This window comes from Lampris incognitus, chromosome 17 (genome assembly GCF_029633865.1).
Source record: "Lampris incognitus isolate fLamInc1 chromosome 17, fLamInc1.hap2, whole genome shotgun sequence".
Lineage (NCBI taxonomy): Eukaryota > Metazoa > Chordata > Actinopteri > Lampriformes > Lampridae > Lampris > Lampris incognitus.
Genome location: NC_079227.1, coordinates 13,608,815 through 13,621,798, shown reverse-complemented (window position 1 = coordinate 13,621,798; position 12,984 = coordinate 13,608,815). Strand labels below are relative to the sequence as shown.

Below are 12,984 nucleotides of genomic sequence, written 5' to 3'. Positions count from 1 at the left end.
CCTTTAGCCGAGCGGTTAGTGATGCCGCCTTGTGGTGCAGTACACACCGTATCGAATCCCGCACCGGGCAAGAAAATAACCGGTTACACTTGTGTGCACGTCTGAATGTATGTGTTATATTTACAGGCGCAGTAACTAAATAGTATTGTTTTAGGTCGGGATTTGTATTTTGGGTCATTAATACGATTAATACAGTTGATGAGGAGCCGGCAGCTGTCCTGTATTCATTTCTTCCCCTGTTCCAGGGGTATTACACCTGCCTCTAAACACGCCTTCCCCCTTTCATTCTCCTTCTCCCAACAGTAGCATAGTTCAGGCAGTGGTACAATAGATCAAATAATGTACAAATAATGTATTTTGTTCTTATTCCAGACAGGTAGAGGAGGGGGTTACACGAGCGCCGAGTGTCCCGAGAGAAGAAAATCAGGTGGCTGAACCATCAGCAGCAGCATGAACTCATTCTCTGTCACACGGACGGACAGATTCATAATTCCATTTTAATCACTTAGGTTTGGCTTTTGCCTTATGTTTTATTTTATTTATGTGTTTGTTTTGAGGGGACACCGTTTACAACTTCATGGCAGTAACATGTACTGCTCAAAATTTACTTGCAAGATAAGCGGTTAGATTAAGTTACTGAAAAGATGCTGAAATGATTTTATCAACCAAACAGCTAATATTAATCTGCATGGTGGACATGAAAGTCCAAAATGCCCCATAAATGAACCTACTGTCTGGGAATTGAGCCCTTTTGTGACAGTTAGACAGAGAAGGAGTAACACAATATATGTTATGTGGTACTATTACAAAATATAAAATGGTTTCAACACAATATCCTGGACAAATATACTAGTCTTTGATAATCCCTCAGTATGTTTTCCTCTGGTCTTAATTATAGAAAAGTAATACACGTGGGCTCCAGGATGGATGGATGGATTCTAGTACCTTCATGCTGTGAGGCGACCGCTCTAACCACTGCGCCGCTGTGCCGCCTGGATGAAATATCAACGAGGCTATTGTAGCCCCATAAAGTGTCTAAAAGCAGATGCTTGTATTACCACAGTAAACCCCTACAGAAAATCAACGTCCACCGTGCTGTTTTTTCCTTCTTTCTTGGCCTTTTGTATCTGTTTGAGTGGGACAGTACTGCTGGCGTCGTGTGTGACTGCCGCTTCTCCCTCTCTTAGCCCCCCCTTCCCATCCACCCCTGTATGTTTGTGCTATGTTTATCTGTTGTCTTGTTTTCACCGCCGCTTATTGTAAAGCGACTTTGAGTGTTAGAAAAGCGCTATATAATTTAATTTATTATTTTTATTATTTAGGTACACCGTCTTAAGTAGATGTATATGGTTCCCAGTCATACCATGATAGGATGTTTTGGTAAAATAAAATGGTTCCCTATTGGTCTACGCTAGAGATAGAGGTCTATGATATCGGTCACGCAATTTAACAGTCTTTTGTATTGCACAAACGTCTACAGAAGTGTTGGTTGTGCTGTACGGTTGTATCAAACCTTAACATGTTTTCATTAATAATGTGCCGCTTGTCTTATGTTTCGATAAAGAGACGAACTTAAGGGCATCTTTTCGTAAGTTTGCAGAGCTCATTATGCATACGGGTGGGGTTACAAAGAGCCGCCGATACGGGTACTTGCTGCTTCAATTAGGTCCTCAGATGTGTTATTTAATGACATCTCCGGCCGTAGCTCGACATATTGTATAAATCGTGGAGCAAAGCAGCAGTTCGATATGAGTGGACGCGGCAAAGGAGGTAAAGGACTCGGGAAAGGAGGCGCCAAGCGCCACCGCAAAGTGCTTCGTGATAACATCCAGGGCATCACCAAGCCCGCCATCCGCCGCCTGGCTCGCCGTGGCGGAGTGAAGCGTATTTCCGGTCTGATCTACGAGGAGACCCGCGGAGTCCTGAAGGTCTTCCTGGAGAACGTGATCCGTGATGCCGTCACCTACACCGAACACGCCAAGAGGAAGACCGTCACCGCCATGGATGTGGTCTATGCCCTGAAGAGACAGGGTCGCACCCTGTACGGCTTTGGCGGTTAAGCGCCCAACCACCTGAAACATCTTTTTAACCCAACGGCTCTTTTAAGAGCCACACACACAACTCTGAAGAGTTAATTCATTCCCATGTCGTTATGGCATTTCAGAAGTGATATTAATTTTTGGGTGTTTTATCAACATTGCTGCCAAAACAGCGGCTGTGGGCTTAACTGAAACTGCTAGGAAATAAAGCCCCCTGAGGCAAATTTGGGATATTAGCTGTTAAAATTTACTCAAAGCTGAAGGTGACACGTCAATCTGAATTCATGCAGTTTCGACGCATATCGTTTTCCCGCCGTTTTCAGTGGGTCAGGCGCGGTGGTTTTCTGCATGTCTACAGTAAAACGGCCGCGGCTAACTACTGTTACCACTGTTCAGATACAGGCCAACGTGAATGCCGCATGAAACGCGGGGACCCCTGCCAGCAAGTTGAATCGGTACATCCGAAGGCGCCATTACTTTGTGGGATTCACTTACCTGGAACATTGAGCATGTATCAAGAGAAAGGGGACCCCTGTTTAAGAGCGCTAAATCACAATTTTTTTAAGGATTAAAAGGTTTATTTGTCACATACAAGGTCAATGGGTGAATTTATTTTGCTAAGTACGAAAGTGCAACAAAAATAGGTAGAGCAGGTAAATGTGAATTAAAAAAAAGTTAATAATCCGTGGAGTATTCAGAAGTGTTCTCCGATAAATATCTATATACAAATATGCAAACAGTCTTTATGAAGGAAGGGGTCAGAGGCAAAGTGACAGCACTGACAATTTTTGGTTTTATATATATATATATATATATAGAGAGAGAGAGAGAGAGAGAGAGAGAGTACGTTATTAATGTTATTTGTTGTTTAGCACTCTTACAGCCCGAGGAAAGAAACCCCAGTCAAGCAACTTTATTGCCACACAAACAGGTTTGTAGTATAGTATTTGATTATGGTACAGCAGAGTAATTCCGTGTTAACATACCCAACTTCCCAATTTAAATTCATACAATAAATAAATACTTTTGCTGGCTTCATGGCTGCGGAGGCATCTGCCTGACCGCAGTGGCTGAAAGGGTCCTTTATTGGGACGATGTGAAGGGTTGTGCATAAGGTGGGCGGGCAGTGAGGCCAACATAAATAATTCACATTAGTATAAAATAAGGATTAAAGTTGAAATGGAAATGAGTTTTTGAGGTAAAATTGTTTGTTTGGGTTTTTCCTTTTAATGGCTACGGCAAGAATTTGAATTTGCAGCTGGTAAAAACGAATGTTCCTCTAACTAGTTACGTCGTCAAATATGGCGCAACCACAAAGCACGACTGTCAACCAATCCCAGATGGGGACTCGCTCAGTAAATTTGCATACAATGACTATAAGTGTCTGAGCAACTGCGCGTTTTTGCAGTACGTTGTCTTCAACAGCATTGTAGTCGAAATGCCTGATCCAGCCAAAGCCGCACCCAAGAAGGGCTCCAAGAAAGCCGTGACCAAGACCGCGGGAAAAACTGGCAAGAAGCGCAGAAAGACCAGGAAGGAGAGCTATGCTATTTACGTTTACAAGGTGCTGAAACAGGTCCACCCCGACACTGGCATCTCTTCCAAGGCGATGGGCATCATGAATTCCTTTGTCAACGACATCTTTGAGCGTATCGCCGGGGAAGCTTCTCGTCTGGCGCATTACAACAAACGCTCCACCATCACCTCCAGGGAGATCCAGACCGCCGTCCGCCTGCTGCTCCCCGGTGAGCTGGCCAAGCACGCCGTGTCTGAGGGTACCAAGGCCGTCACTAAGTACACCAGCTCCAAGTAGACCGCGCTTTGCGTCTATTCAAACTCAAAGGCCCTTTTAAGGGCCACCCACGACATGAAAAAGCGGTTGTCTGTATCTGTATTATTTTCGTTGTCATGGTGAATTTTGGTTCTTGCATTAAGAGCATTGCTCCTATAACCACCCGACACTGCTTTGAATACGCCAGTCTTAAAATGTTCTGTTCCATCCACTTGGTGTTGTGCGAAATTATCACTAGCATGAAATTCAACATGGCTCGTTTACCCCTAATCGACCACCCAAAAAATCCATACAGCCCGCGTTTCACCTCCAAAAGCAAGAGGTGATTGGGTGAAGTAACAACTCTAAACATTGCAAACTCGGCAACGGACAAAAGACATGATAAAACAAAAAAAGAAAAAAAAGTCTTAAGGATCCGAGTCTTCAACCCAATCCATAAATAAGAACCATTGGTAAAATATAATACTTTGACAATAAACAAATTAAGAAAAGGAACAAATCAAGTGTTTTTTGCTGCTATGGTACCACTGCAGCTATGGTCACACTGCCGGGATTGGTAGCGTGTGTCACTGAATCTTATATTAGTTAAACCCTTGACGATATTGAGTCACTGAGCCAGTAACAGGTTGAAAGTATCGACTCCTGCAGACACAAACATTTCACTTGCATTACACCATCTATGTGTTTTTAGTAGTATTCTCATTGCATCTCTGTAAGCTTCATTTTTTTGTAGTTTGACCACAGGTGTACAGTTTAAAATGGTGTACAATATGCTCTGAACAGACATCTTCACACTAACTGAACACATACCAAACGTGTGTGCTTGCTTGTGCATACATCATGCGGCAAGATATTTCACCTCATTACATACCCCAATATGATTATCAGAAATTTTCAATTCTAATTTAATTTAAAAGTCTCATTTGGGTTGCAACGGATTGTGCCTAATTCACTTGTGTCAGCAAATATAGTAATATTAAAAAAGAAAATATCCTGACTATTTAGTATTTTCTTATAGCCTGGATTTCCAAGGGTCATGTGACGCTGAGGCGGGGCAGTTCATTTTGAGTTGCTCGGCGGAAATTCATCCTCTCCAATCCTAAACGGAGACGTAAACAGTGATCGGGGTGATGACCAATCAGCACGCAGTATACGTCACAGAGCGGGGAATAAATTCAGCGCGAAGACGTCTTTCCACATTTCTTCTGACTGAAGAGTACCAATCTCTACGATGGCCAGAACCAAGCAGACCGCTCGTAAATCCACTGGTGGAAAAGCCCCCAGGAAGCAGCTCGCAACCAAGGCTGCCCGTAAAAGCGCCCCGGCCACCGGCGGTGTGAAGAAGCCTCACCGCTACAGGCCCGGGACCGTCGCTCTGAGGGAGATCCGTCGCTACCAGAAGTCCACCGAGCTGCTCATCCGCAAACTGCCCTTCCAGCGCCTGGTGAGAGAGATCGCTCAGGACTTCAAAACCGACCTGCGCTTCCAGAGCTCCGCCGTCATGGCTCTCCAGGAGGCCAGCGAGGCTTACCTGGTCGGTCTGTTCGAGGACACCAACCTGTGCGCCATCCACGCCAAGAGAGTCACCATCATGCCCAAAGACATCCAGCTGGCCCGCCGCATCCGCGGAGAGCGCGCTTAAGCCCATGTGAGAAGACCCCAAAACGGCTCTTTTAAGAGCCACCTCAGTGTTTCATGAGAAAAGCGATTACCCTGTTAGATGCAATTAAGTCTCATCATGATATTGGGCTATACAAATAAAATTGACGTGACTTTCTGCAAGTACATCAGGCAGGTAGAGGAGGGATTTACACGAGAGCCGAGTAATGTCCTGAGACGAAATTAAGGTGACTACATCGACACCACCATGAACTCGTTCTGCCAATATTTTATGGGATGGACGGATGCATATTTCCAAGGAGAATCCCCATTAATCCTCTAATTTACCTGTAACCTTTTTTCTTTATGGTGCACGGTTCACAACTTCATGGGGTAGTAACACGTACGGCTCAAGATTAGGATATTTTATCAACCCAACAATATGCACGGTGGCCCAAAATGTCCCATAAATTATCATCCTGTATAGGAATTGAGCCCATTTGTGCCAATTAGATGGGAGAAGAATCAAACCTAGACAGTTTGAGATTAGTGGGGATTCGATTCTATAAAAAAAAGTGTGGAGGGGAAAAAAACATGCATTTCTGATAGAGGAAATGTCCTTCAGTGTCGTGAGTCCAAGCTGCTAATTAGCCGAAAGGTTAGGGGCCGTGTGTCTATCGGCTACTTCTAAGTCGGAGGATTCAAGGGCAGTGTTTCACAGAAATTATGCGTTTTTAGGAAAGATGTTTAAAACATTTGGTTCAGCATCAAACAGGTCCAGGTCAAGTTATGGGACAACATGCTAATTTTGAACTTTTATTTGGGGTATCTATACTTTTAATGATTTTTGATTGTTTTTATTGGTTTTGTTTCATATATTATTGTAAATAAAGTTAGTATTTTTTCTAATTTGAACTTGCTTACATTGTGGTTGAGGCCCGAGTTGACCCACATAACCTTACAAAAAGACAAACCAAGCACATTTCCATATTAACTTTAATTACTTAACATCACACGCATGGATCCATTTCATAAGTTTATGTTCGGATTTAATTACATTATAAAAAATAATGTATCATAGAATCATCCTGTAAAATAGAATATAACATCAGTATAACAGCAAATAGAAAAATACGCACCTGCAGGGTATATTTAAGTTAGATACACTGATAGAAAACCTCTTTCATGGAAAGATGTGGGTGGCTCTTAAAAGAGCCTTTGGGGTTTGAACAGTTCAGGTGAACAACAAATCACTTTTTGGATGCGGCCTTCTTTGCTTTAGTCGCTTTGGGCTTCGCAGCTTTCTTGGCTGGGGATTTCTTGGCTGCCACGGGTTTTTTGGCCGCCTTCTTCGGACTCTTGGCCACTTTCTTGGTGGCCTTGGCTTTCTTTGCAGCTGCCGCCGCCGGCTTCTTAGCCTTCTTAGGAGACTTCTTGGCTGCGGGCTTGGGTGCTGCTTTCTTGGGCTTCTTTGCTGCAGCGGCTTTCTTGGTCGCCGGCTTCTTCGCTTTTGGAGCAGCTTTCTTAGGCTTCGTAGTCTTCGCCTCCACTGCCTTCTTGTTAAGTTTGAAGGATCCGGAAGCCCCGACGCCTTTCATCTGGACCACCGTCTCTTTGGTGACGAGACCCTTCAAGGCGGCTTTAACGCGGGCGTTGTTCTTCTCGACGTCGTAGCCACTTGAAGCCAGAGCCTTCTTAATGGCAGACAGAGACATCCCTCCCCGCTCTTTGGAGGCGGCCAGTGCCTTAGTGATGAGCTCTCCGACGCTGGGGCCGACCTTCTTGGGACGGGGAGCTTTCTTCTTGGGAGCTTTCGCCGGAGCGGCAGCGGCAGCCTGTGCAGGAGCTTCTTCGGCCATTTTGAAAATGCGGTGCAGTTCGTCGACTCGGGAGAGATGTGAGCGTCTATTGGTGAAGGCGGTGCAGGAGGCTGGACTTAAACACAACACGAGAACCATGCAGACTCATTCTGCAAGGCTTGTGTCCTCGCTGCTGAAATGATTTCTCCTCTTGTGTTTTCTCCTCGACAAAAAACAACTAAAACACATGTAAGATAGTGAAATTCAGTATCCGTTATAAACTTAGCAGCAAACAGACCCGTGTCTCTTCATCTTAAAGCTGTTTAAGTCGTTGAACACTCAATCTCTTTGGTTGTGGAGAGGCACAAACCTCATTGTAGTGCCACCACAACACAACATTTCCACTTTCTTATAGCTTAAACCTATTTAAACTTCATTACATCCTGACTAGTACACATTAATCATTGAGCCAACATATCTGTTGCGTTGATCAAATGAAAAAAATGCTCTGTTGTAATGTGTTTTGTTTTAAATAAAGCTTCTTTGGATGATGGTAAACACACTCATGTTGGCAGTGATCTACGGCGCCAAGACGTCTTGACTCTTTTCAAAAGGAATTACTCTTGGCTTCATGGACGTGTTAATTATCCAAATATGTAGACAATAAAAAAAATGTAGCATCACATACCTGGAACAAAGATAAAGTTATTCAATTTTCCTTTAATCCAGAGCGTTTAGTGCATTTATATTTGTATATAAGTAGAGCCCCTGAAAATGTGTTTCCTTTGTTGCCTTCCTACTATAAGCTATCACAACTTTTGAGAACACACTAATGACTTTGAAAACGAAACAAATTAAGTTTTTCAAATGAGACATTTCTGCATAATGCACTTCTTTGTTCTCTCACTGGCTTAAACTGGACATGACTATGTTAATGTCATGGCTGTGTGGTCTGGGTCAACTAGGCTCACCTTTTTCCCCATTCCCTGATTTGGATTGTCATTTCGGCCCCTGCCTTGCTCACCTGTTCCCCCATTTACCTGATTGGCTCTCCAGCAGTTACATATTCCCCCTGTTGCCCTTCCACACAGTCAGATCGTCTTACTGACTTACGGTAGTTGGATGCGTCACGGCTCGTCTCCAGCTTTCCTTGCTGTCTGCAAGTTTGTTTGTTTTATTAAAACATTGTTCTAGCCCAGTCTGTCTCTGCTGTCTGCATTTGGGTCCTCAATTCCTGCTCTCGGCGTTGACAGTATGCTCTGACCAAATATGGACCCAGTAGATTTACTCAGCTTCAGTGCTCGAATTAAGTGAGCAGTTATGGGGGGGGGGTGTTAAAACGCTAAAATTATGCTGTCTTTTGAAAGGTCTTTTGACTCAACGCAACCATTTTGTAAGTCGGGGAGGAAAGGTGAATATCAGTGTATTTACTCTTCAATGTAAGACAGTGTGAATTAATAACTGAATGAATGCCCCTTGCACCAGTAGAGAGTGCCTGACGCCAGCGAGATCTCCAACTCTGTTATTCTCGATTCTGCCTCGCTAGAGTCGCTCGTGCCACACGCCCGTCGTTTCAAGTGCAGATTGTAAGACATCATCCACAACATTCCTCTTCAATTGCAAAATAAATAGAAAATAATATTTCGAAGCTGAACTTACTGGTAGTTATTGTCAGATCGTTTTTCCCGATTACACGCTAATCTTTTAAAACATAAATATTTTCGAATTTAAAATCTTGGAAAAAGCCAGTGATGTTAGCTAAATCTGGTCAGATAACACATTGTAGCCTACACGAGGGGATGTTGGACATTACTTATGAACGGTTATTGTTAGACAGTATTACCTTATACTCGCACGTGCGAGGAAACACGCGGTATTACTAACATACAGAACCTCTGTCGCTAACGAAATATGAAAAGTATCGGTAGCCGCTCGTGACGTGACTGCTAGTTTACGTTACCTTGGCTAGTTAACTCGCTAATTAGCTGACTAACGTTATCAATAGATACCTCTAGTTTCTGATCAAAGAAAAAAGTGGTGTGTAAGGTATGCCATTTTTGAGCAAGTGTAACACTCCACAACTAAGTGACGAATTTAAAGCAACATCTTCAAACTAAGCACCCATCAGAATTCGCGCAGACCTGATTATGTGTTTAAATGTGCTATGTGCATTAATTAATTTTAATTTTTACATGATGTTTAAGTACTAATTTTCACATCATCACTGGGTAATTGGCGGGGGGGGGCACAACTTTCATTTGGGGGGGGGGCGAGGCCCGGCCAATGCCCCCCCGTAGCGCCGACACTGCCGGTCTGACTGTGACCACGCAGACAGAACAGAGGTACCGGTGCAACATACAGACAGGCATGGTTCACAGCTTTACTGCTACATGCCGACTAAGAACTGCTACAATATGCCCCCAAAATAATTGATAATTTGGTGTTATTATTCTTATTAACCCAGCCACTGAGGATGCACAAGCTAGTGCATCCTTAGTGCCGGTCCCAAGCCCGGACAAATCGGGAGGGTTGCGTCAGGAAGGGCATCCGGCATAAAATCTTTGCCAAATCAAATATGCGGATCATAAATTACGGATTATCCGCTGTGGCGACCCCTAACGGGAGCAGCCGAAAGTAGTAGTAGTAGGTGTCATTATTCTTATTACAACCACAATACTATGGGGGGGGGGACCCCCCCCAAGCTTAATTGTTCCTTTCTTATGGGAGGTCCCTTGTTCATTATTGGAGGTCCGCCCCCTCTAAATTCGACCCCTGCTCAGCTTGCCATTTACTTGGGAGGATTTCAGTGCTCAGCACCCCAAATGGCCACCCAGTAGACAGGAGATACATGAGGACAGACCCTAACCAACTGAAGCAATCCTACCAGCCATGAAAGCTGAAGTTACTGAGGTTCAAATGAGAATCATGGCCAGACTAAAGACAGTCAACCGCTGGGCATGGCTTCCACGACTCAGTGATAAAATGCCATCACAAAGCCTGCTTGCAGATGGGAACACAGCCCTATGCAACATATCAACGGTCACCATAACAGAGACCAATCAGCTTGTATATGCCACTGCAACTGTAATCTTGGGGATGCTTGGGTACAGAATTAAGAACACAGGTCACCAACAGTACCCTCCATGGACGAGAAAGCTGGAAGCCAAAATCAAAGCAGCATGGAGAGATATTAGCCAATTAACAGAGGTGCAGAAAGGTGTGATGAAAGACAGGTCCTAGTTGAAGAAGTACAACAGGCTGTTCATAAGTGAGGTTCTAGAAACTGCCCAATAAAGGCTCACAGCTCTGGCCGCCAGGCTTAAAAGATACACTAGCGAAGCATCAGCTACTGGTTGATAGAGCAGTCACCTAAGACTCTAAAACCCGACAGACCAACGTGAGCACAACCTGGATTGACTACAAGAAAGCATATGATTAAATGCCCCACACCTGGTTACTGGGGTGCTTGGCACTATATGAAACCAACAGGACACCGATAGCCTTCATCAAGAACTCAGTGTTGCAGTGGAAAACAACACTATGGAAGCCAACTCAAAAACAATCACACAGGTAACCATCAAATGTAGCATATACTAAGGTGATGCACTATCCCCACTGCTGTTCTGCATAGGCCTGAATCCTCCTCAATCAGATCATTACAAAGAGTGGATATGGATGCAAGTTCAGAAGTGAGTTACCATCAGCCACCTTCTATACATGGATGACATCAAACTGTATGTCAGGAATGAGCAGGCGAATTACTGAAAGGCGTGGCAAACGCAGAGATGACTGGGGAGACATCCCCCGGTGTGCTAAATGGCAAATTTAATTTTAAACAGCTTCCGGAGGGAAGTTTAGATAAAACAAAAGTCATATGGACATTTTGCAGTGATAAACTGTCTTTGCACCGAAACATAACAAGCCACACTATACTGTCTCTTCAAAGGTACTGTGGGATTCCGTTTCTTAAATAGGCCTACTCATTAATTTGGGTGAGACGTTACTTGGCAAACAATTTACAGGTAAGCCGTTTACATTAACTTTGTAGCAGACACAATTGTTCTTTATTCGATGCGAGGGTCTAATGATTCAGTACACTGGAAATAATTGCTTTGCCCATCAGTTTTTTTAAGCAAGTTTTTACGACAAGTATGTTACCCATCACTTACAAGTTACATTTTCCTTCTCTAGATCTTATTTAAAGTCTCAAAGACAAGTCACCAGTACTGGATCTGCTGTAAAAGTGTTAATAGACTTAAACAGGAACGTTGCTTTTTATCAGTGAGTGTGTGGCTCTTAAAAGAGCCTTTGGGTTGTTGGGAGCAAGGCAGTGTGTACATTCACTTCTTGGCGGGCTTGTCGGTCTTCTTGGGCAGCAGAACAGCCTGGATGTTGGGCAGCACGCCGCCCTGAGCGATGGTCACTCCACCCAGCAGCTTGTTAAGCTCCTCGTCGTTGCGGACGGCCAATTGCAGGTGACGAGGAATGATGCGGGTCTTCTTGTTGTCCCGGGCGGCGTTTCCAGCCAGCTCCAAAATCTCAGCGGTCAGATACTCCAACACAGCCGCCAGGTAGACCGGGGCGCCGGCACCGACACGCTCCGCATAGTTGCCCTTACGGAGGAGTCTGTGAACACGGCCCACAGGGAACTGAAGCCCGGCCCGGGATGACCGGGTCTTGGCCTTGGCCCTTGCCTTTCCGCCGGTCTTGCCTCTTCCACTCATGTTTGAATAGCTTCGTGTAGTTAACACTGAATGATGAAGTCAAGTCCGGACAGCCGGTGGTATTTATACACAGCGCTACGCAATAAGACACGGTCCAATCGGAGAAGAGTCTTCAGCAGTTGACGCTCTCCACCAATGGAGATTCTTTTAAAAACAGCGCTTTGCGTTGGGACCAATCAGAGCTGGTGTCGTTAAAACGGCACTCTAACAGACTCGCCAGACTAAACCATCTTCACTACAGAGAGGGACAATTAAAATTTTAAATCAACTCGTTGATGACACTCCATTAAGAAATGGAAACGGATGATCCGCTGTGGCGACCCCTAACGGGAGCAGCCGAAAGTAGTAGTAGTTGATGACACTCCATTATTCTTAAGATTAAAATGAGATCAAAAAAGCAATGGCGTGAACTGAAGAATTTAGTGTGGTCTTGGAGTTAAAAATGAGTATTAGTAAATATATCTTATTTTCACTTAAGGAATGTGATATGACAAATATAAATGGAATTCCATTCGAAGATATGGTAACATACATAAGAGTAATAATACGCAAAGATGAACAACAACGGGGTAATTTGAATTTTAAACCAATTGTAGAAAAAATAATTAATCACTGGTTAGTTAGAGACTTATCTTTATATGGTCGGGTACTATTACCCAAAGCAGAAGGAAGATCCAGATCAGTGTATAATGCTTTGTCACTTGATTTTTCCACATATGTAATTAAAGAACTTAATTAAGGGCTTAGACAACGTGTTTCACAATTTTATCTGCAGGAATAATTCTCATTATTAAAAAAAAGTGCTTTGTAACACCAAAGACCGTGGAGGTCTGGAAGTTCTAGATTTTAGCTAGCTTAATAATTCATTTAAAATTAAGTGTATTATTGAACACGTAAAAAACAAGGATAGTATTTGGATCCAGTTGGTGGTATCAAATTCCTACTAAAATGTGACTTTTTGTTGATAAAATCCATATTAAGTTGGCAAAAGTTTATCAGCAAGCACTGATAGCTTGGTTATTAGCTTGCAA

The 12,984-nt window shown here is 43.7% G+C and overlaps 5 protein-coding genes across 5 annotated transcripts; 3 read left to right on the top strand and 2 right to left on the bottom strand.

Annotated features, from left to right (window-relative positions):
• Nucleotides 1-1,731: 1,731 nt before the first annotated feature.
• On the top strand, nucleotides 1,732-2,624 carry LOC130127035 (histone H4). The gene has a single exon (XM_056296580.1). The coding sequence runs from the start codon at nucleotides 1,749-1,751 to the stop codon at nucleotides 2,058-2,060; it is 312 nt and encodes a 103-aa protein (XP_056152555.1). The 5' UTR covers nucleotides 1,732-1,748; the 3' UTR covers nucleotides 2,061-2,624.
• A 767-nt stretch (nucleotides 2,625-3,391) lies between these two features.
• LOC130127033 (histone H2B 1/2-like) lies at nucleotides 3,392-3,919 on the top strand. Its single transcript, XM_056296579.1, has one exon. It carries the CDS (start codon nucleotides 3,478-3,480, stop codon nucleotides 3,850-3,852), a length of 375 nt encoding a protein of 124 aa, XP_056152554.1. The 5' UTR covers nucleotides 3,392-3,477; the 3' UTR covers nucleotides 3,853-3,919.
• Nucleotides 3,920-4,647: 728 nt separating this feature from the next.
• Nucleotides 4,648-6,355, top strand: LOC130127027 (histone H3). Its single transcript, XM_056296573.1, has one exon. The coding sequence runs from the start codon at nucleotides 5,063-5,065 to the stop codon at nucleotides 5,471-5,473; it is 411 nt and encodes a 136-aa protein (XP_056152548.1). The 5' UTR covers nucleotides 4,648-5,062; the 3' UTR covers nucleotides 5,474-6,355.
• A 68-nt stretch (nucleotides 6,356-6,423) lies between these two features.
• Nucleotides 6,424-7,542, bottom strand: LOC130127023 (histone H1-like). Its single transcript, XM_056296569.1, has one exon. It carries the CDS (start codon nucleotides 7,386-7,388, stop codon nucleotides 6,681-6,683), a length of 708 nt encoding a protein of 235 aa, XP_056152544.1. The 5' UTR covers nucleotides 7,389-7,542; the 3' UTR covers nucleotides 6,424-6,680.
• A 3,973-nt stretch (nucleotides 7,543-11,515) lies between these two features.
• On the bottom strand, nucleotides 11,516-11,995 carry LOC130127030 (histone H2A-like). Its single transcript, XM_056296576.1, has one exon. It carries the CDS (start codon nucleotides 11,951-11,953, stop codon nucleotides 11,570-11,572), a length of 384 nt encoding a protein of 127 aa, XP_056152551.1. The 5' UTR covers nucleotides 11,954-11,995; the 3' UTR covers nucleotides 11,516-11,569.
• Between the last annotated feature and the right edge of the window lie 989 nt (nucleotides 11,996-12,984).

Bases quoted from the DNA above. Each gene is read 5' to 3' on its own strand.
- LOC130127030 (XM_056296576.1), bottom strand. From the start codon at position 11,953: ATGAGTGGAAGAGGCAAGACCGGCGGAAAGGCAAGGGCCAAGGCCAAG.
- LOC130127027 (XM_056296573.1), top strand. From the start codon at position 5,063: ATGGCCAGAACCAAGCAGACCGCTCGTAAATCCACTGGTGGAAAAGCC.
- LOC130127023 (XM_056296569.1), bottom strand. From the start codon at position 7,388: ATGGTTCTCGTGTTGTGTTTAAGTCCAGCCTCCTGCACCGCCTTCACC.
- LOC130127033 (XM_056296579.1), top strand. From the start codon at position 3,478: ATGCCTGATCCAGCCAAAGCCGCACCCAAGAAGGGCTCCAAGAAAGCC.
- LOC130127035 (XM_056296580.1), top strand. From the start codon at position 1,749: ATGAGTGGACGCGGCAAAGGAGGTAAAGGACTCGGGAAAGGAGGCGCC.